Source organism: Macrotis lagotis, chromosome 3 (assembly GCF_037893015.1).
Source record: "Macrotis lagotis isolate mMagLag1 chromosome 3, bilby.v1.9.chrom.fasta, whole genome shotgun sequence".
Classification (NCBI taxonomy): Eukaryota; Metazoa; Chordata; class Mammalia; order Peramelemorphia; family Peramelidae; genus Macrotis; species Macrotis lagotis.
The window spans coordinates 234,149,237-234,173,810 of NC_133660.1; the positions used below are offsets into that span (position 1 = coordinate 234,149,237).

At 34.7% G+C, this 24,574-nt stretch overlaps 1 protein-coding gene across 3 annotated transcripts in view; it reads left to right on the plus strand.

Annotated features, from left to right (window-relative positions):
• PIK3C2A (phosphatidylinositol-4-phosphate 3-kinase catalytic subunit type 2 alpha) overlaps window positions 1-23,814 on the plus strand; it is a 192,084-nt gene extending 168,270 nt beyond the window's left edge. For all 3 annotated transcript variants that reach the window (XM_074230187.1, XM_074230184.1, XM_074230185.1), the window contains 11 exons: window positions 5,038-5,174; window positions 7,144-7,313; window positions 8,258-8,414; window positions 9,026-9,135; window positions 10,310-10,517; window positions 11,227-11,351; window positions 15,947-16,064; window positions 16,164-16,236; window positions 17,589-17,698; window positions 19,837-19,962; window positions 20,532-23,814. In XM_074230187.1, the coding sequence (XP_074086288.1) occupies window positions 5,038-5,174; window positions 7,144-7,313; window positions 8,258-8,414; window positions 9,026-9,135; window positions 10,310-10,517; window positions 11,227-11,351; window positions 15,947-16,064; window positions 16,164-16,236; window positions 17,589-17,698; window positions 19,837-19,962; window positions 20,532-20,714 (1,517 nt within the window). In that variant the 3' untranslated portion in view covers window positions 20,715-23,814. The remainder of the gene's footprint in view (window positions 1-5,037; window positions 5,175-7,143; window positions 7,314-8,257; window positions 8,415-9,025; window positions 9,136-10,309; window positions 10,518-11,226; window positions 11,352-15,946; window positions 16,065-16,163; window positions 16,237-17,588; window positions 17,699-19,836; window positions 19,963-20,531) is intronic.
• The last annotated feature ends 760 nt before the right edge of the window (window positions 23,815-24,574 follow it).

Consider the following 24,574-nt stretch of genomic DNA (forward strand, 5'->3'; position numbering starts at 1 on the left):
TTTAATTCTAGAAACTATCTCTCCTTGTCTTTTCTGATACCATAGGAAGGATCTGGCTACTTTTCCTGTTTTTCTCTTCTTTCTTTCCTTGTACAATGTTCTTTTTCATGCTTCAGGAATGTGGAAATCTCTAAAAATGTTTGACTTCTTTCTTTGATTTAAAAAATTACTTAATCTTTTGAACATGGATATAATCCATCACCTCAAAGGGTTATGTAAACATCTAGATGAAGTTAACATAGGATGGAGACAACAGTAATTAAAACAATCATTTAAAATATCTGCTTATGTACTATTTGCTAGACTAAGTCATGTCTAGTTGAGATTTATTTTTTCTTTATTTTTCTTTATTTTTTATTATTTTCTTTATTATATTTATTAGTATATTTATTATATTTATATATTGTATTTGTATATTATATATTTACATATTTTTATCTTTATATATTCATTATATTATCTTTATATATTATTTTATTATTATTTATTTTTATTTATTTTCTTTATTTTCTTCCCTCAAGGAGTTTTATAGGAGTCCAGGTAGCTAAAATGCATAAAGACATTGTTTTTATTGTTCAGTTGTGTCTGACTCTATGTGACCCTCTGGAGCATAGCACACTAGTGTGTGGCATGAGGTTTAGCAGAGATAGTGAAATAATTTACCTTTTCTTTCTCCAGTGGATTAAGGCAGACTTAACATAAGTTTAAGTGACATGTCCAGGTTCACATACTTAAGTGTTTGAGGATATATTTGAATTCAGTTCCAGATGCAGCACTCTGAACTATCTAGCAGCCTCTAACACAGATTGCTATAATACGTTAACTGCATTAGAGAATTAAAAAATAAAGTCTGGGTATGAGGTGGAGGTTTGGTCTGCTTTGGAAGAGGAAGGAGATAAAGCTCTGAAATATTTTGTGAAGGTAGTAGATTTTGATTTCCTTTTTCTCCTTCCCTCCCCCCTCCCCTTGACAGCAAGTAATTGGATATTGGTTATGCATCTATAAATATGTTAAACATTTCTATATTAGTCATGTTGTAAAAGAAAGAATCAGAACAAAAGGGGGAAAAAACTCATGAAACATTTAAAGAATTGAAAACAGTATGCTTTGTTCTACATTCAGACTCCATGGTTCTTTGTCTGGATGGGGATAGTAAATTTCCTTAAAAAGGGGAAAAGCATCATTTTAAAAGAGGGCACTTTGAGCTAGGCTTTGAAAGAGATTAGAGATACTAAGAGACCATCATCACTAAATTACTGTGCTAGACTCTAGGAATAAAAGTGCAAACTCCCCCCCCCCCCCCCAAACCTCTACTTCCAATGAGGTTACATTCAAGTGGAATCAAGTCTTCACTTTATACATCATAAATTTCAAGCTAAGAGATACACACACACACACACACATATTTAAATATAATGTGGGACTGGTCTAGCATCTGGAAGAATAATGAAAAGATTTATGGTGTCTGAGAAAAGAGGACTTGGAGGTGTAGCTGAGGACAGAGTGCATGTCTTGTGGATGGCCAGTGCATGGCATGGATGAGAAATGGAGAGAACGCCAGCTTGACTGGACCATAAAATAAAGGGAGGGAACAACGTCTCCTAGCATGCACAGGCAAGGTGGCATCAAGTGCTGAGGTCTTTAGAGATTAAGCAAGGGTTTTTATTTTATTCCAGAGGCAATACTAGAGTTGGTCAAGTATGGGAATCATATATTAAGATTTGTGCTAAGTGCCTATCCTATACATTAGGTCCCGTGTTAGGTACTTAAGAAGGATAGAGGCAGAAGTAGGGAGGACAGCTAGGAAATCAGCTCCTCTAAGTAATCAGAACCTGAAGACAGGTGTTCACCTGTTAGTGGAGGAAAGGTGTCAAATGTGAGAGATGCCATAAAGTTGAAAATAGCAACATTTGGAAAGTGCTAAGAAGGAATTAAAATAGTTAAGGATGATGCCAAGATTGCAAACCTTGAAGCACTGAGAGGATAAATTAAAAAAAAATAGATATTGAGTTAAATTAAAATTATTTTGAGATTAAGATGTCTCTGGGACATATACTTTAAATATCCAATAAGCACTGGTATTGTGGGCTGAAGTTTGAGGGAAAGACTCATGTTGGATGGATATGTAGATCTACAGATTACCAGTATAAGCTCAAGGGCAGAGATGAAGAGGGAATATAATCCAAACATAAAGTACAGAACATCCTCTGTAAATATCTGAACATAGTAATTAACTGGAATAGAAGGATCTGATAGTAATAATAAGTTACATTTATTAATACTTAAAGTTTTGCAAAGTGCTTTATGTATTTTATTTCTCAGAAGGACTGGAGGATAGGTGCTGTAATTATCCCCATTTTACAGATGAGGAAACTCATTGAGAGAGTTCAGTGACTTACTTAAGGTCACGTAGCATTTAAGTGTCTGAAGTAGGAATCAAGCTGAGATTATCTTAACACCCTATCCAGGTCTATAGCTATTACACCAGCCAGAAATAGAGAAATTGAAAGAAGGGGCCAGGTTTACAGAGATAGTGAGTTTTGTTTCTCTTGAATTTGCTTGACTATTGAAAACGCATAAAAAGAGGAATTATTACTGGGCCAAGTTCCTTAAGGAGGCAAGAGGAAATAAAATTCAGAATGCTATTGGATATGTTAATCTAAGTGAATAGGTAGTGGAAGAAAAGGCTAATGTTGCTGAGAAGTGTTGAGGAAAGAAGTACTAGGCTTTTAGGAGTTGAAATGGTATTGATTGAAATTGGACATTTTAATTGAGAAGACAAAAAACATACTTTAAAATGCTAATGCTTTCCACCCTCCCCTCCCCCAAATCACAAGAGCCATCAGTTTCCTTCATATTGCCAAGTTTCACTGATTACAGTATTATGGCCAAATATATATATTGCTTTGCTAGAGTTTGTTATAATATTAGAAAGCATCATGGACAAAGTCTCCACACTATTAATTTCAAATGAATGAATGAAAAGCATTAAGTCTTTATTATATACCTAGGCATGGAGAACACAGATAGTATTGAGATTATTAAACCCTCAAGGAGCTTATATCAAAATCCATTTGAGAAAGTGTCAGGGAAAGGATATTGGAGACTGGGAAGTCACAGAGATGGTGAGTGAAGCTATAGGAGAGTCTGATAATTCCCTTTCCAAAACTGTTATTATGGCTTTGATTACAATGTACAGAGTGGGAAATTGGGGAAATGGCATTTATATGGGTTCAGCCCCAAGGCAAATCCAGCAAGGTGGACATGTTGGACAGTTGGAAACCTGATCTGGTATTCTAAGTTCAACTAAATATAGTATGCTAGGTGAATTTATACTCTGTAACTCACCAATAGAATAGTTTTACCAGACACATTTCAGACCTGAGTGGATTTAAGTTCCTGAATCTTGACTTCTCTAGATCTGGAAGTTCAGCTAGAGTTCAGTAAAATGCCTGAAATATATATACATAAAAGATTGAGTCTTTAGAGTATTGAAAGCAGTGAACTGAAATATAATAATTAAAAAAAAAAACTTGATTGAAAGATTTACCCCATTGAAATAGTTACCTTTAGGCAGTTATCACAATAAATTTTTGGTATCCTTCCATTTCACTAAAAAATTTTTAAAAGATTTAATAACAAAAACACAACAAAAAATAGTTATGATTGTGTTTATATTCTACCATTCTCTGGAAATGATGACTATAAGCAAAGATAAGTAATTTGCTAGATTCTGTCATTTTTTAGATATCTCCTCCTACTGTTCCTTTTACTTCTAAGGCCCCATTGTCTTCAGTTTTTCCTCAGCTTCTCTAATCACCTTTTTATTGTCTTTCTTGGATTTTCATCCTTTTCCCAGCCTCTTCTTTCTCATGCATTTAGATTTAATATTCTTTTCTTCTCTTAGTCCTGTGATTTTAGTTGCTGCCTCTGTCTTCTGAGCTCTAGACCCATGTTATCTGCAAGACATTTCTGTGTGGCCATCCTCAGAGATTCTGAAACAAGTTTTCCCCTATAATTGACTTTTCTTCCACTTTCTCCTCACTCATCTAAGACTCTCACTTATCTGTAACACTACGTATACCCTCTTTCTCTAGGTTTATAAAATTGGGGTTAAATAAATTCTTCTCTGCATTTCATCTCCATCAGTTAATAAGGCTCTCTGTTTACCTCTTCAGCTTGTTTCCCTACATTCCATTCTATCTATTCCCATTACTAATTATCATTTTTCTGGGCTATTGCATTCTTTTTTTTACAAGAGAACATTTGTTCTCTTTCTCTAGCAATTTTTCTTTTAATGCCACTGCCAGGGCAATCTTTCTTATTTATAGATCACTGCTTAAAAACATTCAATGTATTTGTTTCTTCCTGAGTAAAATTGAAATTCTTTTCTTCAAAGACCCTCTACAATATGGTGTCTCTGCTTTTCCAGCCTTATATTATTACTTTTGCATGCATTCTCTAATTCTACCAAACATACATACTATGTACTTTCTTACCTTCATACTTTTGCTCCCATTATCCCTTTGACTGGAATTCTGTCTCTCTTCTTTTGTTCTTATCTCAAATTCCTGTGTTTCCTTTAAAACTCACCTTAAATTCTATGAATGTTTTCCGCATTCCCTTATACCTTTTTGCCTTTTCTCCTCAGACCTTTCATTGTATTATCTTTTAGAACTATCTAATATACTTGCATAATATTGCATATCTTGAGTTGAATCTTTTACTTGTACTAAACCATAGCTTCTTAAGATCAAGAAGGCTAGGTGGCATAGTGGATAAAGCACCGGCCTTGGAGTCAGGAGTATCTGGGTTCAAATCCGGTCTCAGACACTTAATAATTACCTAGCTGTGTGGCCTTGGGCACACCACTTAACCCCATTTGCCTTGCAAAAAAAAAAAAAGATCAAGAAGTATCTTAGCTAAACTTTGTCCCAGCAATATTCTGTATATAGAAGGTGCTTAGTAAATATGTGTTGGATAAGATTGCTTGTTTAGATATATCAGCACTACTAATAAACTTTTTGTCTCTTAAAGGTATGGTGGAGCTTGTCCCTGCTTCAGACACACTCAGGAAAATCCAAGTAGAATATGGAGTGACGGGATCCTTTAAAGATAAACCACTGGCAGAATGGCTGAGGAAGTATAATCCCTCTGAAGAAGAATATGAAAAGGTAAACATTAATTCTGGAATTTACTGGAAATTAATCTTAATGATTTTTTAAAAATGTTTTTTTGTCACCAAAAATGAATAAATGGTAATCAGGAAAATATTGTCATCCCACTTTCATCCTCTTTGAGATAAGATTATACAATAAAAGTCTTGGACATGGTCTCTTTTCCCTCTAAATCTGTAATCCTTTGATTTTTAGTAGGAAAAGTAATTTTAGTGGTATGAACAGCAAATGGTGTGAGAATCAGAAAGTTATAAAATGATAATACTGGTAATCAATTTATCAATTTTTATTCCTTCAGATTTTTCTTATCTACCTATTTTATGGTTCCTTACAAGCAGCATATTTTATATCTCCATTTGTTGATGTTTTGGTCAGTTTGAGTAACTCTTAAGTTTTACCTGTCTCTAAAAAGGCAATGGCAACATTTTATCTTATTTACAAGGAGCACCATCTAGTGATTTCAGTGGATAATTGCAGATCTTTCCAACTTTTTTAAAAAAAATGATTTAAGACACTTTTGCCTTTTGGATGTGGTTTCAACATTGTAATGGAAAGCAGAGACAATCTTTCTTACTTTTGATTTCCTTGTGGCTATGAGTAAGTTGCTCATCACTTTATATGCCATATAAAGTAAATTCAATTTGACATTTTAAATATACAATGGATCCTAGATGTGGTCTGAAGATTCAGGGGCAAGAAAAAAAGGGTAAATATAAAAACTTTATCCCAGGAATTGTATACCTTTTTTTTTTATGGTTTTTTTTTTCAAGGCAAATGGGGTTAAGTGGCTTGCCTAAGGCCACACAGCTAGGTAATTATTAAGTTGTCTGAGATCAGATTTGAACCCAGGTACTCCTGACTCCAAGGCTGGTGCTTTATCCACTATGCCACCTAGCCGCCCCAATTGTATACCTTTCTGTCCTTATTTCTCTTTTTTATAAAATGTAAATAATAACATGACTACTTAGGACAGATTGAACTGACCTTTGTGTGGCTTTATGATATTAAGCAACTTGTCCCATGATGTCTACAAATGTCAGATGAATACTGATCATTACTTTCATGGTTATATGTTGTGGAATATAAATTGAGTCTAGTATATAGTTTGATCTGAATTTTTCTGAACCAGAATATACCTTTTGCCTGACGTGGTGGCACCTCTTAGTAGTTCTTGTTGCTGGGGAATTGCTTGAGTTTGGGAATTTTCATCATCTGATCCAGCTAGGGTTCCAGGCTTAAGTCTGGTCCCAATATGGTGAACCCCAAAAGGAGAGGGTCCCCAAACTGGCTAGAGAAATGTGGCGGACTGACGTTTCCATGCAAGCTGATTTGTATTGGAATTAGACTAGTGAGGCCACTACATTTTTAGTTTGTGTGTGAGAGAGGGAGACTGTGTCTCTAAAAAATACCCAAAAAGGCTAGAATAGACTTTTCTCCTGTTTCATCTTGTGAAATTGGCTAGAAAATTGCCACTTACACAGTGGACTCAAAGAGCATACTGCATGAGAAATTGCCAATGGATAGAAAAGCATCCTGTCTGAGAAATTAGATATTTTCAGGGGCTAGAGGGATTTGTTTGCTAATTAGCAGTAGGAAGGAATTGGGTTGAGGTGGACTCAGTCACAAGATTAAAAAGTCATATTGGGGCAGCTAGGTGGCGTAGTGGATAAAGCACTGGCCCTGGAGTCAGGAGTACCTGGGTTCAAATCCGGTCTCAGACACTTAATTTACCTAGCTGTGTGGCCTTGGGCAAGCCACTTAACCCCGTTTGCCTTGCAAAAACCTAAAAAAAAAAAATAGTCATATGAACCTATTAAAACCCTGACTTGGACATTTTGTGACCTTGAGGAATATATTTTATTTTGTTTTTTTAACAAAGGGGAAATTTTTTTTTCAAAGATGCTTCAGCAGCAAAATTATATAATTTTTGTGTAGCTGACAGTCATTACAGTTTTTCTCATTACAGGCTTCTGAGAATTTCATCTATTCATGTGCTGGATGCTGTGTAGCCACCTATGTATTAGGAATCTGTGATCGACACAATGACAACATAATGCTACGAAGTACAGGACATATGTTTCACATTGACTTCGGAAAATTTTTGGGTCATGCACAAATGTTTGGTAGTTTTAAAAGGTTTGTTTAGCTAAATAAGAATTTTAGAATGAAAGCAGATGTTCCTTTTAATTTAAAAGTTATTACCCATACCTACTATTATTCTTGATTCTTAGTGGTTTGTTTTTGACCTCAGTTACAAGATTTTAACGTTTTGAGTTATAATGAATAGATTCCACTAAATTGGAATCAGTGATTGTTGTGGGGTTAAGTGATTTGCCCAGGGTCACACAGCTAGGTAATTATTAAGTGTTTGAGGCTGGATTTGAACTCAGGTTCTCAGGGCCGGAGCTCTAGTCAGTGTGCCACCTAGCTGCCCCTAAATGACTGGAAGGATCCTAAAGGATCCTAAATTAGTAATATCTGTTGAACCCTAAATAAAAAAGCTTTCTAATTTTCCTGATTGATAATTATTTTTTGAATTGCACCATTCCTTGTAAAAACAGATGAACTTGTGGTTTTATCTCTATATTTGTAGTTTTGTAAATACCATTAAAGGGGGCAGCTAGTTGGTACAATGGATAGAGCACTGGCCCTGGAGTCAGGAAGACTTCTAAGTTCAAATCTGACTTCAGATGCTTAATAATTACCTAGCTGTGTGACCCACAGCAAGTCACTTATCCCCACTGCCTTGCAAAAACAAAAAAAACAAAAACAACAAAAAAGCAAAAATAGCAATAATATTAACTCAAAAAAGGTTCTAGAATTATGAATACCTTTCTGGATTGAGATCATTGATTTATCAAAGTAGACAGTAGCTTATTTTAAATAATTATGCTTTACTTGTTGCACTAAACATATGAATTACTAATGTAGAAAACCAGAATTGAGACTGCTTGATATTGAGCCTACAGCAAGCTTAGTTTTGGTTAATTGTTTAATATCACCGTGATAAACAATGTTTATTTTAACATTTTAATAATATTATTTGAATATGTTTGCATCTTTTGCTGTTTTTAAAACAGGGATCGGGCTCCTTTTGTGCTAACCTCAGACATGGCATATGTCATTAATGGAGGTGAAAAACCTACCATTCGTTTCCAGTTATTTGTGGACCTCTGTTGCCAGGCCTATAACTTGATAAGAAAGCAAACCAATCTCTTTCTTAACCTTCTTTCATTGGTAACTTTCATATTTCTTTATAAAAGATTCATGGTTTAGATGTAAAAATTTGAGAAAATGACAAAATGCATCCTTAAATATTTTTAAGGCAGGGATTAGGGCTGGGGGCGGGGGGGTTTAGACCTGTGGTACACACTACCAGGGTGGAAACATGCTCCACTAATGCTAATCAACAGCCAGTCTATAAGCAATAGTCTAAGAGAGTTGCCTGGGTCACCTGGGTGACTTGCCCATGGTCACCCAATCCGTATCATAGGCAGGAGTTGAACTGAGATCTTCTTACTCCATTGTTGGTCCCTTGCCAAACATTTTAAGGGTTGACTAAATGTGACATGGTAGAGTTAAAAAGAACTGAATTAGGATCAGGAAGAACTAGAGTTCTTCTCTGGTTCTTACCTTGGTCAGGTTGCTTAATGTCTCTTGACCTTTGTTCCTTCATTTGAAAGTGGGGTTGGACTAAATGATATTTATGATCTCACTTTAACAAATTCTAAAAACAGTCTTTATGAATCTGTAATCATTTATGTTGCTTATTCCAAATAAGTTTGCAATTTGGATTTTTTTTATTTGAAATTAACATTTAGCTCAAATTCTCTGTTTTTCTTCTAAAGATGATTCCTTCAGGGTTACCAGAACTTACAAGCATTCAGGATTTGAAATATGTCAGAGATGCTCTTCAGCCTCAAACTACAGATGCAGAAGCTACTATTTTCTTTACAAGGTATGAAATACCTTTTTAAAAACTACAGATTTGGGGCGGTTAGGTGACAGGGGCAGCTAGGTGGCACAGTGGATAATGCACCATCCCTGGAGTCAGGAGTACCTGGGTACAAATCTGGTCTCAGACACTTAATAATTACCTAGCTGTGTGGCCTTGGGCAAGCCACTTAACCCCATTTGCCTTGCAAAAACCTAAAAAAATAAAAATAAAAATTAAGGAATTAGACTAAATGACCTCTGAGATCCATTTCAATACTAACCCTATGACTCTGTCATCCTTTTATCTTTTAAATTTCAGGAACCAAAGGACAATTAGAGTCTAATTCCATTTATAAAAATTAGAAAAATTACTTTTCAGAAATATGGCTCTATTGAAAGCAATCCATTATAACATATTTAGAATATCTGTAATTTTATTGGTGTTGGGGTACATTCTCCATTTTTGCAGGTTACTGTACTTTTTCCATATTATTTTCCTCAACCAAAACCAAGTTCATATATGTAAGGTACTTTGCAAACTCTAAAGGATTATTTAAACAATATTATTCTCATGTGCCTAAGAAATCCTTATTTCTCATTTCTTATTTTACAGTTCATGTATATCATGACTTTTTTAACCTTTTAATATGTTCCATTTGATGGGTACCCACTTTGTTTACCAATCCTTTGCTATCACAGAGAATGCTATTATGAATATTTTGTTGTATATTGAATTATTTTTTCCCCTACCTGTCTTTTTTTGGAAGAGGAGTTAATCCTCTTGCATTTCTAATTATGTAATCAATGAAGGAAATTTGTTTAGATAAAGGAACTACCACTAGCCTTCATGCATATTCACTTTACTTAGTGTGCTAGTGAATAGAAAAGATAGAGTGAACATTGTGACTTCATACCACTTGTTCCCTAATCCTCATATGCTTTTGTAAATAGCCTGTGTTCTTTAGGGCCTAGTAAAATAAAAGTTATTGCATAGACAGAAAAGAAATGATTAAGAAGTCACCTAGTGTAAATTTGTTGTTTTACAGAGACATTATAATGGGGCTTGGTCCATTTTAACAAAGGAAATCTGAGAGCAACCTTGAACCTTGTTTGAAATGCAGACATATTTTTCTTTTCAAAAAGCATTCAAAGATAGCAGTAATTAATTGCTTTTTAATTTCTTGGTATTTCTATAGGTTGATTGAATCGAGTTTGGGGAGCATTGCTACAAAGTTTAATTTCTTTATTCATAATCTTGCTCAACTTCGTTTTTCCGGCCTTCCTTCTAATGATGAGCCCATTCTGTCATTTGCACCAAAAACATATTCCTTTAAACAAGATGGTCGAATCAAGGAAGTTTCTGTTTTCACATACCATAAGAAATACAACCCAGATAAACATTATGTAAGTTCTGAATCATTTGTAGACTTATGTCCATATTTTGTTAACCTCTTTTCCTGGCCCCTTCCATTTCCTTTATGCTATTTTCTGAATTATTTTATGTCATTTTTTAATTTTCTTAATGAATAATCCAATGTTAAGAAACCAAAGTATTAAAGTAATTTCAATATTCTTAATGTTTCTTGAGTCTTTTTGACTAGCCATTTGTCCTTTAAAACACAATTATAGGGGACAATTAGGTGGTGCAATGGATAGAGCACTGGCCTGGAATAAGAAGGATTAGAGTTCAAATTCACTCTAAGACACATAATACAAACTTAGCTGTGTGATTTTGGGAAGTCACTTAATCCCATTGCCTTGCAAAAATAAAAAACAAAACGAAGCATAATTACCCCCAGGTGCCAAATTAAAGTCTACCATTTAAGTACTATCAAAAATGGTGTCACTAAGTAAGGTGGTAATACAATGTTAGATTTATAATGAATTTCAACTGAGCTACGTACTTTCTGGTTCCCTAATTTATTACTTTGAATATTAAACATAAAAGACTTTTACTTTTTTTACTCTTAATAATTTAAAACAATTATCTTTGAGTACTAAGCACTGTTATAGCTCACTACCTTCCTAGATGGCAGATTTGTAAAAATGAAGGGGAAGAAGAAAAATCTTTATTATAGTAATAATGTTGAATTTTAGATATTTTCTTTTTCAGGTTTATGTAGTACGAATTTTGAGAGAAGGACAAATTGAACCTTCATTTGTCTTCCGAACATTTGATGAATTTCAGGAACTTCACAACAAGCTTAGTATTCTTTTTCCACTTTGGAAGTTACCAGGGTATGTACTCAATCATCTACATTTACAGTTTTTTATGTAAACTAAATTTTTTATCAAATGAAATTGAGGAATTTCTTATAATTCTGTAAATAGTGACAAACATCTAAAGACAAACATGATTAAATTCTGTAGAAATTTATTTTAGCTAGAGGGTTTGCTATTTATTAGTATAATCAGCAGAAAATAGTGATTTTAACACTTTGGTTCTAGGGGGAAGAGTCATTGTCATCCTTAATCATTGCATAAGGAGATATTTAATATTTCTTTTACCAAAAATGAATCACTTTGCAAAATCATTGTCAAATAAACATCATGTGAAATGTTATATTATATTCATCCTACTGCCTATTTCAGTTTCAGATCTCCTCTTTGAGCACTTGAGAATTTTTGTTTAGTATATACTGTGATCAAATGGGCCTAAGAAGAATCCACCCTCCACTACTATTTGTCTTCATTATTAAAATTCAAGACTAGATAGGCCCAGTGTATTAAAATATTTTTTCTTTTTTTAGAAAATATATATCAAAGTGGCTGTTAAAAATACCACTAGAATTACTAATAAAGTTTACTCAATATATATATATATACACACACACACATGCACACTGATGAGTAAATATGTTGGTTAATAAGTTCCTGTGGTTTTAGAAAAAAAATTTTAATTGGCCAACATTCTAGTGGTGATCTTCAACCTACTTAGCTGATCCTGTCCTTGAACAATACACATTCCATTTCTGACCTGTACTATAAGCTTTTGCATCCCTCTGCTCACTGGAATCTCTTTGCTCGTGTGTGTGTGTGTGTGTGTGTGTGTGTGTGTGTGTAATTGCTCATAATCTTTTACAAACTTGACTGCAATATGATTACCAGTCACCTAGGTTCATAACTAAGTTGTCTATAAATCTTCCCTCCCTGATCTAATCAGCTATTATTTCTTTCTATTGTCATACTATTCCTTTCTGTCTAGTCACATTGACACCATTCCTTTTCAGGCCTTCTTTACTTCTTTCCTGAATTATTGTTGTAAGCCCCTTTTTGATCTCTGTGTTTCTATTATCTTCCCTCTCAAATTCATCTTTTCCAAAGCTGCCAGTGTAGCTTGGCAAGTCATAGATCTTGACTATGTCATAATCTTTCAAAAACCTTCAGTGATTACCTGTTATCTAAAAGATAAAATACAGTACTCCTTATAATGGCATTGAAAACTATAATAATGTTGCTTCCACATTTAAAAAAATTTTTTTGAAATTTTACACCAAAAAAGTCCCTATTCATATATTAAGAAGTCCAAAAGAAACCATGAATTCATGAAACCATGAATCTCTATTTCATATTGTTTTCTGGGAAAAAAAATTCTGATATTTTCCATTTCTTACATCCCTCCTCTTTTTCTCCTCCTGAGAGCCAACACAACAATCATACATTGAAAAAGGTCCTAAAACATGTGCAGTATTTAGTAACTGCATTTCTCACCTCTACAAAGGGTAGGTTACGGGTGTCTTCTCAAATTTCTTCATTTAAGGCCCATTTGATCTTAATCTTTTTTTTTTTAACATTTATTACATTTTTACGTTTACTTAAACTTTTTAGTATTTCATTCTTTCCATTTAAATTGTTGTAGCTACTGTGTCTGTTGGGTTTTTTTGGCTATACTTATTTTATTTACTCCATATCAGTTTGTGTAAATCTTTGCATGCTTCTCTATATTTTATCATATGCGTCTTTTTTATAGCACAGTAGTATTCCATTTTGTTCATACACTGCAGTTTGTTCAGTCTTAATTGGACACTTACCTTGTTTCCAATTCCAATTATCACACATAGAAAAATGATACAGTACTTATGTTGGAGTATATGGGCATTTTTTTAATTGATAGTTTCCTTGAAGTTTATGCCCAATAACAAAAGTATGGTTCAAAATATTTGGAAATTTAGCCACTTTATTAGTGTAATTCCAAATTGCTTTCCAAAATGTTTATATTGCTTGCTTTTGAAAGTGTGTGTGTGTGTGTGTGTGTGTGTGTGTGTGTGTGTGTGTGTACACATATGAACATAAATACAAAGCAGGGCAGTTAGATGGTACAGTAAAGAGAGCACTGAACCTGGAGGGTGAAGGACCTGAATTCAAATTTGACCTCAGACACTTACTAGTTGTGTGTGACTCTTGACAAGTAACTTAACCTTGATTGAAAAACAGAAAGGGGGGTGGCTAGGTGGCGCAGTGTATAAAGCACCAGCCCTGGAGTCAGGAGTACCTGGGTTCAAATCCAGTCTCAGACACTTAATAATTACCTAGCTGTGTGGCCTTGGGCAAGCCACTTTACCCCATTTGCCTTGCAAAAACCTAAAAAAAAACCCAAAAACCCAGAAAGGAAGAAAATAGATAAGATCAACACATTATATTTGCAATAATTCTACCTGCTTGTCTATACTTCCTTCTGACTCTTCTGTTTTATATTGTGCATTAAAAAATACAAACTGTTTAAGTGACTCTCCCCTTTTTACTCTTTAGCCCTAAATTAAAAATTGAGAGAAAGGGGAAAATGTAAAATGTAAGAATAATAAACAGAAGAAACCACATAACAGTTCTGTCCAAAAATTCAAAATTAACATTGCAGCATCATAAAATTGCTCAAATACATTTTCTAAGTTTCTTTAGACTCCTGTGTTTATATTTCATAGTTTTCACTTTCCTCTACTATTTACATCAGAAATGTTTAAGGTCCCATTTTTCTCTTTATAACTTGACAGGGTAAGTTATGCTTGGTTGTAATACTATATCTTTTGACTTTTAGAATTTTGTATTATAAGATCTCCCTTTTATAGAACAGGCTGCTAGGTCTTATATAATCCTGATTGTGGTCCCTTTCTTTCTGGATGTTTTCAATATTTTTTCTTTTATGTGGGAGCTATGGATTTTGGTTATGACATTTTTGGTAATTTTCCTTTTGGAATTTCAGGAGATAGATTCTGTTTTCATTTGGTTCTAATAATAGATTTTTGTTTATGATTTCTTAATATTTCACATACTTTTAACATCTTATTTCAAACGATGTCTTTTTATTCAATCTACTTTCCAGGCAAATCAGAGTACTAGCAACATGTTTCTTAACTCTAATACTCCATCTCACACATCCATTTATTGTTCCAAGCTATCCTCCCTGCCTCATTAGATCTGAGTTTTAGAGATTAATTCTTCATTCTTATTTCAGGGGCCACCTCCCTGATCTGCCCTAGGTGTTAGTGCTGTTTTCCTCCTGCTATACCACTAACTTGTTTACATGTTGTATCCTCCAGTTACCTAGTTAGCATTTGTTGGAGGCAACTTGGTGGGGCCTGGAGTCAGGAAGTTTTGAGTTTAAATTTGGCCCCAAACACTTATTAGCTGTGTGATCCTGGACAAGTCTGAATTATATTTTAAAGAAAAAGAAAGGGACTCTGTGTGTGTGTGTGTGTGTGTGTGTGTGTGGCAGCACAGTGGATGGAGCACTACATCTGGAGTCAAGGAAGACTAAATCCTGCCCCACATCCTTAGTGTGGAATCCAGTTAAGTTACTTCATCTCTGCCTGTAAAACAGGGATATTGCCACCTGGGAAACTGTTGTGAGAATTGAGAGGAATGTTTGTAATATGCTTTTCAAACTTGCTATCTATGAGGATGAGATTGAGGATATTGGGTGGTAGCATTTAAGAGGTGATTTTTTAAAATTAAGTTTTAATAATCCATTTTGATTTTCTGACCATCATCTCTGGAAATACTGGCTTCATTTTAGTTACTTGTTTTAAAAAAATTATATTGTAGTCACTGAGCATATCGTTCTTCTGATTCGGCTTATTTTATTCTAAATCATATTCTAAATAAATTTTCTCATATTTCTCTAAACTCTACAACATTCATATGCCTTTTTGTTCAATCATCCCCAGTCAAAGAGCAACTATTTAATTTCTGGTTGTTATTGTTGCTAAGTCATTTTCAGCTATGTTCGACTCTTTGTGACCACTCTTTTGGGTTTTCTTGCCAAGCTACTGGAGTAGTTTGCCATTTCCTTCTCCAGCTTATTTTAGAGATAGGGAAACTGAGACAAGTAGAGTTAAATGACTTGCCCATAGTCACACAGCTAGCAAATGTCTGAGGCCAAATTTGAACTCAGATATTCCTGACTCCAGTCCTTGGCACTTTTGTCCACTGTACCACCTAGCTGCCCTGCCAGTTTTTAACTTTCACCATTTTATTGGACCTTCCATCTTCTTGGTTTATGTATTGAGTAGTTTGGTCACTTTTATTTGCCTAGTGATTTTTATTAGCTGTAGCAACTCATAAAACACTTTTTTGTTTGTCTTTTTTTTTATATATGGAGTATATCAACTGATAAAGACTTTCATCTTTGGAAGTTTTAAAATCCTTTTTTCAACTTTGCTATCTCTACTGCTTAAAAATATTTGTGCTTCCTTGAGTTTGAACATTAGAATATTTTGTTGTAAATTATGACTTTATATAAATTTCATGATAAAAAAGACATAATTTAGGGGTAGACATTCTTCTATTTTAATTAGAGATTTGTATATGCAAGAATAACTTTAAATTTTCTTTTTTAGCTTTCCTAATAGGATGGTTCTGGGAAGAACTCACATAAAAGATGTAGCAGCCAAAAGAAAAATTGAACTGAACAGTTACTTACAAAGTTTGATGAGTACTTCAGTAGATGTTTCAGAGGTGATTTTTATAAATGTCATTATATTATAGATGTCATTTATTTTCAATGTGCTTAGTAATTATTAAACTAATAGGTAACTTTTTTCCTCTCAAACACAGTGTGATCTTGTTTGTACTTTTTTTCATCCTTTACTTCGTGATGAGAAAGCTGAAGGAATTGCTAGGTCTGCAGGTAAGATTGTCTATTCTCCCTTTAGAGATAACATTTGGAAGACATTGAAGTGATATAGAAAGAACTTGCCTCAATTGCCCTATCTCTAAAATGAACTGGTGTTTAATCTGGGCCTCAACACTTAACAACTGTATGACCTTGGGCAAGTCACTTAACCATTAATCAACAGTTTTCTTTTCTATAAAATGGCTATGATGATTTGTTACAAATATTAATATAATATTAACCTATTTTCTGGGTAGAAAAGTTTATTTTGAGCTTTTTATAAATCCTTTGATGGGTTGTAAAATATAATTTCACATAGCTGTTATTATTGTTGCTTTTCAAAAGATATTTGTCATTTAAGAATGACTTTTGAGCTCATCTTCCTGTAATTATTACAGCTAATACACAGGTGATTCCTGCCCCCCTCATTATCTGTCCAGCCAGTTAATTTCTTCTGTGGGGATGATTTTCTAACAGAGTGTAAATGCTTAAAAATGACAATTCTGTGTTTTGGTTGGCTAATTTATTTCCTCATATTATTAAACTTATTTTCACTCAGTCTTCCCATAGTACTTTACTGAGGCAAGATTTTGACCTAGGCTGAGTCACTGGAACACATTGTCTGGCAAGTCCTTCCATCTTGGAAAGACTCAGAATACGGGCCTGGTATACAGGAATTCATGTCTTAATTTTGGTGAGGCTCATCACCACATTAAGGGGGGGGGGGGGGGGGGGGGGGGAGAATTTTTGCCCACTTGTCATCGTCATCTATTCAAGCATAAAGGAATTGAGAGGGGGGTTAGGTGGTGCAGTGGATAGAGCACCAGCCCTGGAATCAGGGGGACCTGAGTTCAAATGTGACCTCAGATACTTGGTAATTGCCTAGCTTGCCTTCAGTAAACAATTAAAAAAATAATAATGAGAATTGAGAGACAATCTTGTGGGAACAATCACTCACACCAAAAATCACAGGTTCAAAAGGATTGAATTATTGAATTATATTGAATAATGATACCTGACCTTATATTGCACTTTGGAGTTTTCAAAGCATTGAATATACATGATAAAATGCAAATATTACTGACTCTGGAGTCAGACAGCATGTGTTTCATTACTGCTTCTGATGGTGCTTTCTGTAGAAGCTCTAAATATTGGGCAAGTACCAGTCACCTCCCTGGGCCACCATTAGTAAAATCAGAGATTAGATATAATGACCTTTTGCTTTCCTTCTAGAGATGGACATATGAGCCTCTTCCCATCTCACCTCCTTTGAGCTTCAGTTATGCATAAATTAGAAAGCTATTTACTTTTCATTCATTGCAAATTTCATAGCAAAAGGACAAAATGAAAATACTTTTTTTTTTCAGATGCAAATTCCTTGAGTCCTACCTCTGGCCAAGTAGGAGGAGCTGTGAAATTGTCTATCTCTTACCGAAATGGCACTCTATTCATCATGGTGATGCATATCAAAGATCTGGTGAGTGTGTATTTGGGGGGGGTTATTTATTTATTTTGACATTATTACAATAATCTTGTTGTGAAAGTAAACATAATCCCTTTCCTCCCAAAAAAGAGAAACCTCACGAGAAATGAAGTGAGGAAAAAAGTGTACTTCAGTCTGTTCAGATAACATCAGCTCTGTTTTCTGGAATGGATTCTTTATCATAAGTCTATCGGAGAAGTTACTTCATTGTCTTTTCCCATAGTTGCTATTATTATATTTCTCTCCATTCTATTCCTCCCCACTTCTATTCTATTTTTTCTCTGCCTTCACCCTGTCCCTCCTCAGAAGTGTATTGTATTTGACTACCCTCTCCCACGATCTTCCTTCTCTTCTATCACCTACACCCCCCCCCCCATCCCCGTCCCCCTTCTCCCATTCCTTTCCTCTCATTTTCTTCTAGGGTAAGGTAGATCTCTATACCCTATTGAGTGTGTGTATTATTTCCTCTTTGAGCCATTTCTGATGAGAAAGGCTCACTCATTCCCCTCTGGTGAGTGTTTTTAAAGAAAGCTCAATTTTTGTTTTTATAACACTACATATTTCAAATCAACAGGCATTTGTTATTCCCCCATATTCAGCTTATCTATACTTCAGTTCTTATACTCTGTACTTAACCTGAAAAGTTAGGTAAAATCGAGATAATTTGGGTAAAGAGAGAGCACTAACAATTAGGAGCAATCAAGGAGAGCTTTACAGAAGAAGTGACATTTGAGCTAAGAATTGAGGCAAATAAGGATCTTAGGAGGTGATGAGAAGGAAATTTATTCCAGGCAATGGGTATGATGTTTCCAAATGTATCACAGTAGGAGGTTGAGTTCAGGAAAAGTTACTGTATTTCCTTTACTTAAATGTAGTATGTATGACAGTGATGGTAATATGAAATTAGGCTAGCAAAAGCAGCTGGAAGCCTTATAGAAAAGGGTTTAAATCCTCGTTTGTACTTTTTATTTTGTGTTTTGTCCTAGAAAAAAGTGGGGAACCCCTAAAGATTTTTGAGGAAGAGATGATCTAGTCAGATGTCTATCTTAGGAAGACTATTTTGGCAGTTATGTGGCAAAATTAAATAAAGAATGAAAGCAGAGAAATTAAGAGGCTAACATAATGCTCATAGCAATAAATAAGTTGGACACAAAAAATAATGTTCATATGTAATCAGCATGACTTGGGCAGTGGTTAGAGCACTGGCCCAGGAGTCAAGAGGACCTGAGTTCAAATTTGACCTCAGACACTTAAATAATTACCTAGCTGTGTGGCCTTGGGCAAGCCACTTAACCCCATTGCCTTTCAAAAAAAAAAAACATGACTTGGCATCTGATTGAATAAGATTATTCTAAGGTTGTGGACCATAGGTACTTACTGAGAAGATAGTAGCTCCATCAATAGAAATAGGAAAGTTTATTTTAAGAACAGATTTAGGAGAATATATTCATTTTGTTATGTTGAGTTTAAGATGCTGGTAGAACCATTAGGTGGAGATATCTAGGAGGTAGATGACAATACATAGAAATGTAGGATTGAAATAGATAGATAGATAGATAGATAGATAGATAGATAGATAGATAGATAGATATGAATGAAATTCATCTCTGTATCACTAAGGATTATCACTGTGTGTGGGAACTGATAAGTCAACTGAAGGACAAATGCTGAGATGGGAGAGATTAGAATATAAAATAGCACTTTGGGGATTATCTGTCTGGTAAAAGATAGAGGGTTATTTAGCAAAGGAGACTAAGAAGGAATAGTTAGGCAGGAAATCCAGGAGAAAGAGATGAGGGAAAGCAAGGAAGCAATCAGAATTAAAAGGATCACACAATGACTGTTACATAAGCTTTGGATAGATTTGTACAGGGCCAGTTACCTCTGGTGACTCCATCAGCTATTGGTACTGTTGTGAAATTACTTCTCTTTATTCTGTGTATATTTTACATATGCTTACCTTTGTGCATGGTAAACTTCTCAAGGAACACTGACTGTTTCATTTTTGTCTTTTTAAACCTATGGTTTAAGCACATTGTTTAATGCTCAATATAGGACTTACTGAACATATATACACACACACAATTTGTTTACTGGAGAGAAGATTCATAAAGTGTTTTTTTTCTTCATAGGTCACTGAAGATGGGGCAGACCCAAATCCATATGTAAAAACTTATCTACTTCCAGATCCCCATAAAACATCAAAACGTAAAACCAAGATTTCACGAAAAACTAGAAACCCAACATTTAATGAAATGGTGAGTCAAAACCCATGCATGCCTACCTTATTAGTAGAATTTTATGTTTTAAATGCAGAATATTGAATTACTTCCGTTACTAGAAAAGTAAATTGGAAAAATGTCATTTGAGAAAGCTTTATAAAGTCCTAAGCATTTCTAAAAATCTCATTTGATGTTTAATGATATCCTTTAAACTTGCTTGTAACATTAGTTTTTTCATTTGTTATATCTGGCATATTACTGCTCAATTCAATCTTCTTGTTAACTTTTTCAACTGAATAGTTAGACCTAGAAATAGGGAGATATCATTTACATAACTTAGAATATAGCTTTCTGAAAAGAATTCTAGGCTATCTTTGCTATTTTCCAGAGAGAAGTCTTTGAGTTAGACTTGCTATAAGCAGCATTATAATGAATTTTCAGCTGAAAGACAGAATTTTCCACTACGTACTGTTACCATTCTAAGCATGGCTGCTTTTCCCCTTCAGTGCAGCACTTTTCTCTAGTAGCTCCAGCCCCAGGGCAAACTTAATTTTTTCTTTTCTGTCTCTCTCTTTTTGTTGGGGGGGTGGGGTGGGGCACTGCAGCTTGTGTACAGTGGATACAGCAAAGAGACTTTGAGACAAAGAGAACTTCAGTTAAGCGTGCTCAGTGCAGAATCCCTGCGGGAGAATTTTTTCCTTGGTGGAATAACTCTGCCCCTAAAAGATTTCAACTTGAGCAAAGAAACGGTTAAATGGTATCAGCTGATGGAAGCTCTATATTTGTGAGTTTCAGATGGTTGGAAGTAAGAGGAGATGAATGAACCTGGCCAATTTATGAACTTTTGTACATTTTTCTACTTGGATGGAATTTAGTACATTAAATAAACTTGCATTTTCAGCACCTCTGTTGGACCAATAGTCACAAAATTAACATGATGGAATTTTATGAGAACCATTTATAATTTTAAGGTTATTCTGGGATGCTGCAAATTTCAAACATAATTTTTTACCAGTTTCTTAAAATGTGTGCTTTTTGATAATGAAGATTTTCAACTATCCTTAGCCATTCAGAGTAATAAGTTTGGCTTAGTTTGATTGTACTGTATCAATTCAGCCTCCTACCTTTCTATTGCCCACCCTAGAAATTTGATGTATTCTTTAAGAAAAAAAGATTTTTTTGCTATTTTTACATCCTGGTCACCATTGTATGTGTGAAAAACATCAAAGAGAAGGGTACATCATTTTAGCAAAAGAAACTCACTGCCCTTTTGTTTTCATTGCAGCAAAATAAATGATGAATAAAGCATTGTTTAAAAAATTAAACTATGGATGGTACAAAGGTTGATAGAAGCAAGAAAATGGATAATGTTGCTTTTGTATTATTTATGCCAGAGTCCAGTGTCTTTAAAACCTTTTTCAGAGTGAGTGCCAACAACTGAAGTTGTAAATACTGGTGCCTTAACTTCAGATCCTTCCTCTCTGGCACTTCATTTCTGGTGGTTTTTCCAGATTTGCTCATTAGTTAATATTTTTATATCTTTCCAATTACTAAGCCAAAACAGGAAAGCCTTTACTTTGTGAATTAAAAATCTACTCATTCTTTTCCCATGGAAAAACCACTTGCTACACGTGTATTACAGTTGTGACATCTATTCAGTCATACCATGTACAAACAGTGTCTTTTAGTTTACTCAGTAACTTGATGTGAATGAAAGTTGAATGTATAGGGAAAATGCCTTCATTCCATTATTACAGACCTATGCTTATGCCTAGTGAAATGAATGAAAGCTTAAGCATCATGCACCTACACTCTGATCCCTCGGTAACAAGGGATAGCTTTTTATCTGTGGCCCAAATGTCCTATACGCTATGAAAACATCATCAAAGCAGACTCTTGATTAGATGACCAGGACATTAGTAACTAGGTGTTGGTAGGCTCCAATCTGAACTTAACCATAGACGTATCTGGGGAAACATGCCTTAGTCTAATGTACACTATTGTAAACTTTGTAATTCACCTGTATATAACAGAATTCAGAACCACCTTAGGAAAAGTTGAAATTGTAGTATAATAACTTTCATGAATAACACTCATGTGTAGATCCACTTGACTCCACACATAAACATCATTTTGGTTTATTTTTGTTTTCTACAAATCTTTATAAAAATCACAAGGTTAAAACATAGAATTTATTTAAATGAAGGAAAGTATAGATATGCTGATTGTTTACATTCTGTTCCTTATAAAATGACAGGTATAGAAAAGGGACAATCAGATTGAGGGACCCTGAAAATCTGTGAAATGTGCCTACTGTTTTGCACAAAGGATGACACTTCTAAAGAAGATTGTCTATGGGGGCGGATCTTGGGAACCATTTAGGTGGGGGAGGGGAAAGAAGAAAGAACACTTGAAACTACTCAGTGCCTAACACTAACAATCCATTTTGTTAAATAATCATTCAAGTAGAATCTACAGATAACATTCTTTTGGAATGTTGTAATGTCCTTATAAGTAGTAAATAGAGTTGTGAAAATGCAGATCCCATGTCAGAACTTAGCTCTTTTTCATATAGAATTTATCATTTGTTTAAATATCTGTAAGTAACTTAATAAATGTAATGTAAGGAGCTCCTAGGTTGTTTTTCCTGCTCACTTGATGCTTTTCAGACTTATTCCATTCCATCAATAGAACCAGAAGTCACTTAGCCCCAGGAAAGAAAAATACTGTTTTTGTGAAACATTTCATTATTAATTGGAAGCAATATGTACTGCCTTTTTGCAGTCAGTTATAGCACAATGTCTTATAGCACAAATATTAGAAATAGAAATTTTGAAACATTGCTTTGCAATATAAAAGGTATCTGATTCTTGTCTGAAAAATGTATATTATGAATAGTACTGTACAGTTAACTAGGATTCAGAACAAGTGCTAACAATGTCCTCCTCAGCTTCTCTCATTATTGTGCCTTTTTGTCCCTTTTTTTACTATTGATTTAGTGTGATATTTTCTTGTTTGTAAAATTTAATAAGCCATCACCAAAAACTTGAGAGGAATAGCACAGACTTAAGCCTCTTTGCACTACTCTTGATAGATTTAAAATTCATTGAATTTACTAAGGAGGTGTTTTAAACCTCTGGTTAAGAACAAACATGAAAATTGAATGCAAACGGAGCAGAAGCTGGCCAAGACACTAATTAAAGAGACATTTGCAAGCACTCACACAACAACTGATACTATATATTTAGTCACACACAAAGAGTTCTGCTGTTCATGGACAGCCAGAAAAAAAAAAATATTCTCTTCTGGCTGGTGGAAGGAGATGTGAGGATGATGGTTTGCTTAAAGAACAGTGACCTCTTATTTTTCTCTACTGAAAAACTTAATGTAGGACCTGCACTGAAGTTTGTATTATTGCCTTTTACAGTTATATTCGTATGTTAATGCATGTGTGGTTTTCATTTTGTTTTTAAGATTAGGCTGTATAGAAAATTTCAGTATCCTGCCTTAAATTTGACTTTTTTAGAATTTTCTAATATTGTGGATTTTTCACAATAAAAACTTTTCTGGTATCGCAGGCTATTCCTGTTTCACACAGGAAAGGGAGGTATAGCACCATTTTCATAATTGATGAATTAAATGTCCTAGAATATTTACTCACATACTGTGACAAGAGCAGTGCATATATGAAGAAATAACCAGCACAGTCGGTTAGTTGGTCTCAAGTTAACTGTAAGAACCAAATATTTTAATTATATTGTGTTGATAGTCAAGATGTACATTATTTCCTTTAATACCTTAAATGTATTCTGTGGATTAAATGTGACTGTAACTGTCCTATAATTGTATTAAAACACTTCTGAAATAAAGGACCAGGATTGTCATTAATCATCTTGTGAATATGTGCGTCTGTCATTGGGAAATGTACTGAGTTTTCAAGCTTTAATTTTTATCAGAATAGTTTGTCCTCTTGCTAGTAGTAGCACACTCCCCTTGTTGCCACAGAATAGACCTGGAAAAAACTCCAGTTCCATAGAATCACAGATAGAATATTGGGAAGGACCCTCAAAGGTCTCATCGAGTTCCACCCCTTCATTCTACAAATAAGGAAAGTGGGAGGTTTCCTTAGAGGTCAAAAGAATCCAAAACGGGATTTAAGCCTGTCCTGTGGTCTGGCCATCGTGCTATCATGTCTCCCATTTGACCTAGGCCTCTTGTCCCAGATAAGTTTTCCCAAATTATCTAGGCCAAGGGATCTTATAAATAGGTTCCTTAGGTCACCCATAAAAATGATTTTTGTAGATGTGACACTTCCTTTCCTTTGTTAGTTATTGTGGCTGAAAAATTAATCATCCAATGAGTAATTTGGAAATATGCTTCTTTGATGACTGAAATAGTCCGTCTCTAGGTTTGAACTTGACTGTTCCAGTCACGTAGCCTGACTTCAGTCTTATACCTTGGAGACCCTAGGGCCGGCTCCACATCGTGGTGAAGCACTGCATATTGTTTGTTCTCCCAGAAAAGAAAAATGACTTCAGGGAGGTGATGCCGGCACAAGGCACAAGTGTGTTAAATTGGATTTGGGGGGGGAGGGGCTGTGCTAAGTCATCAGACACTTTCTCCTCTAGAGCCACCTGGATCCAAAGAC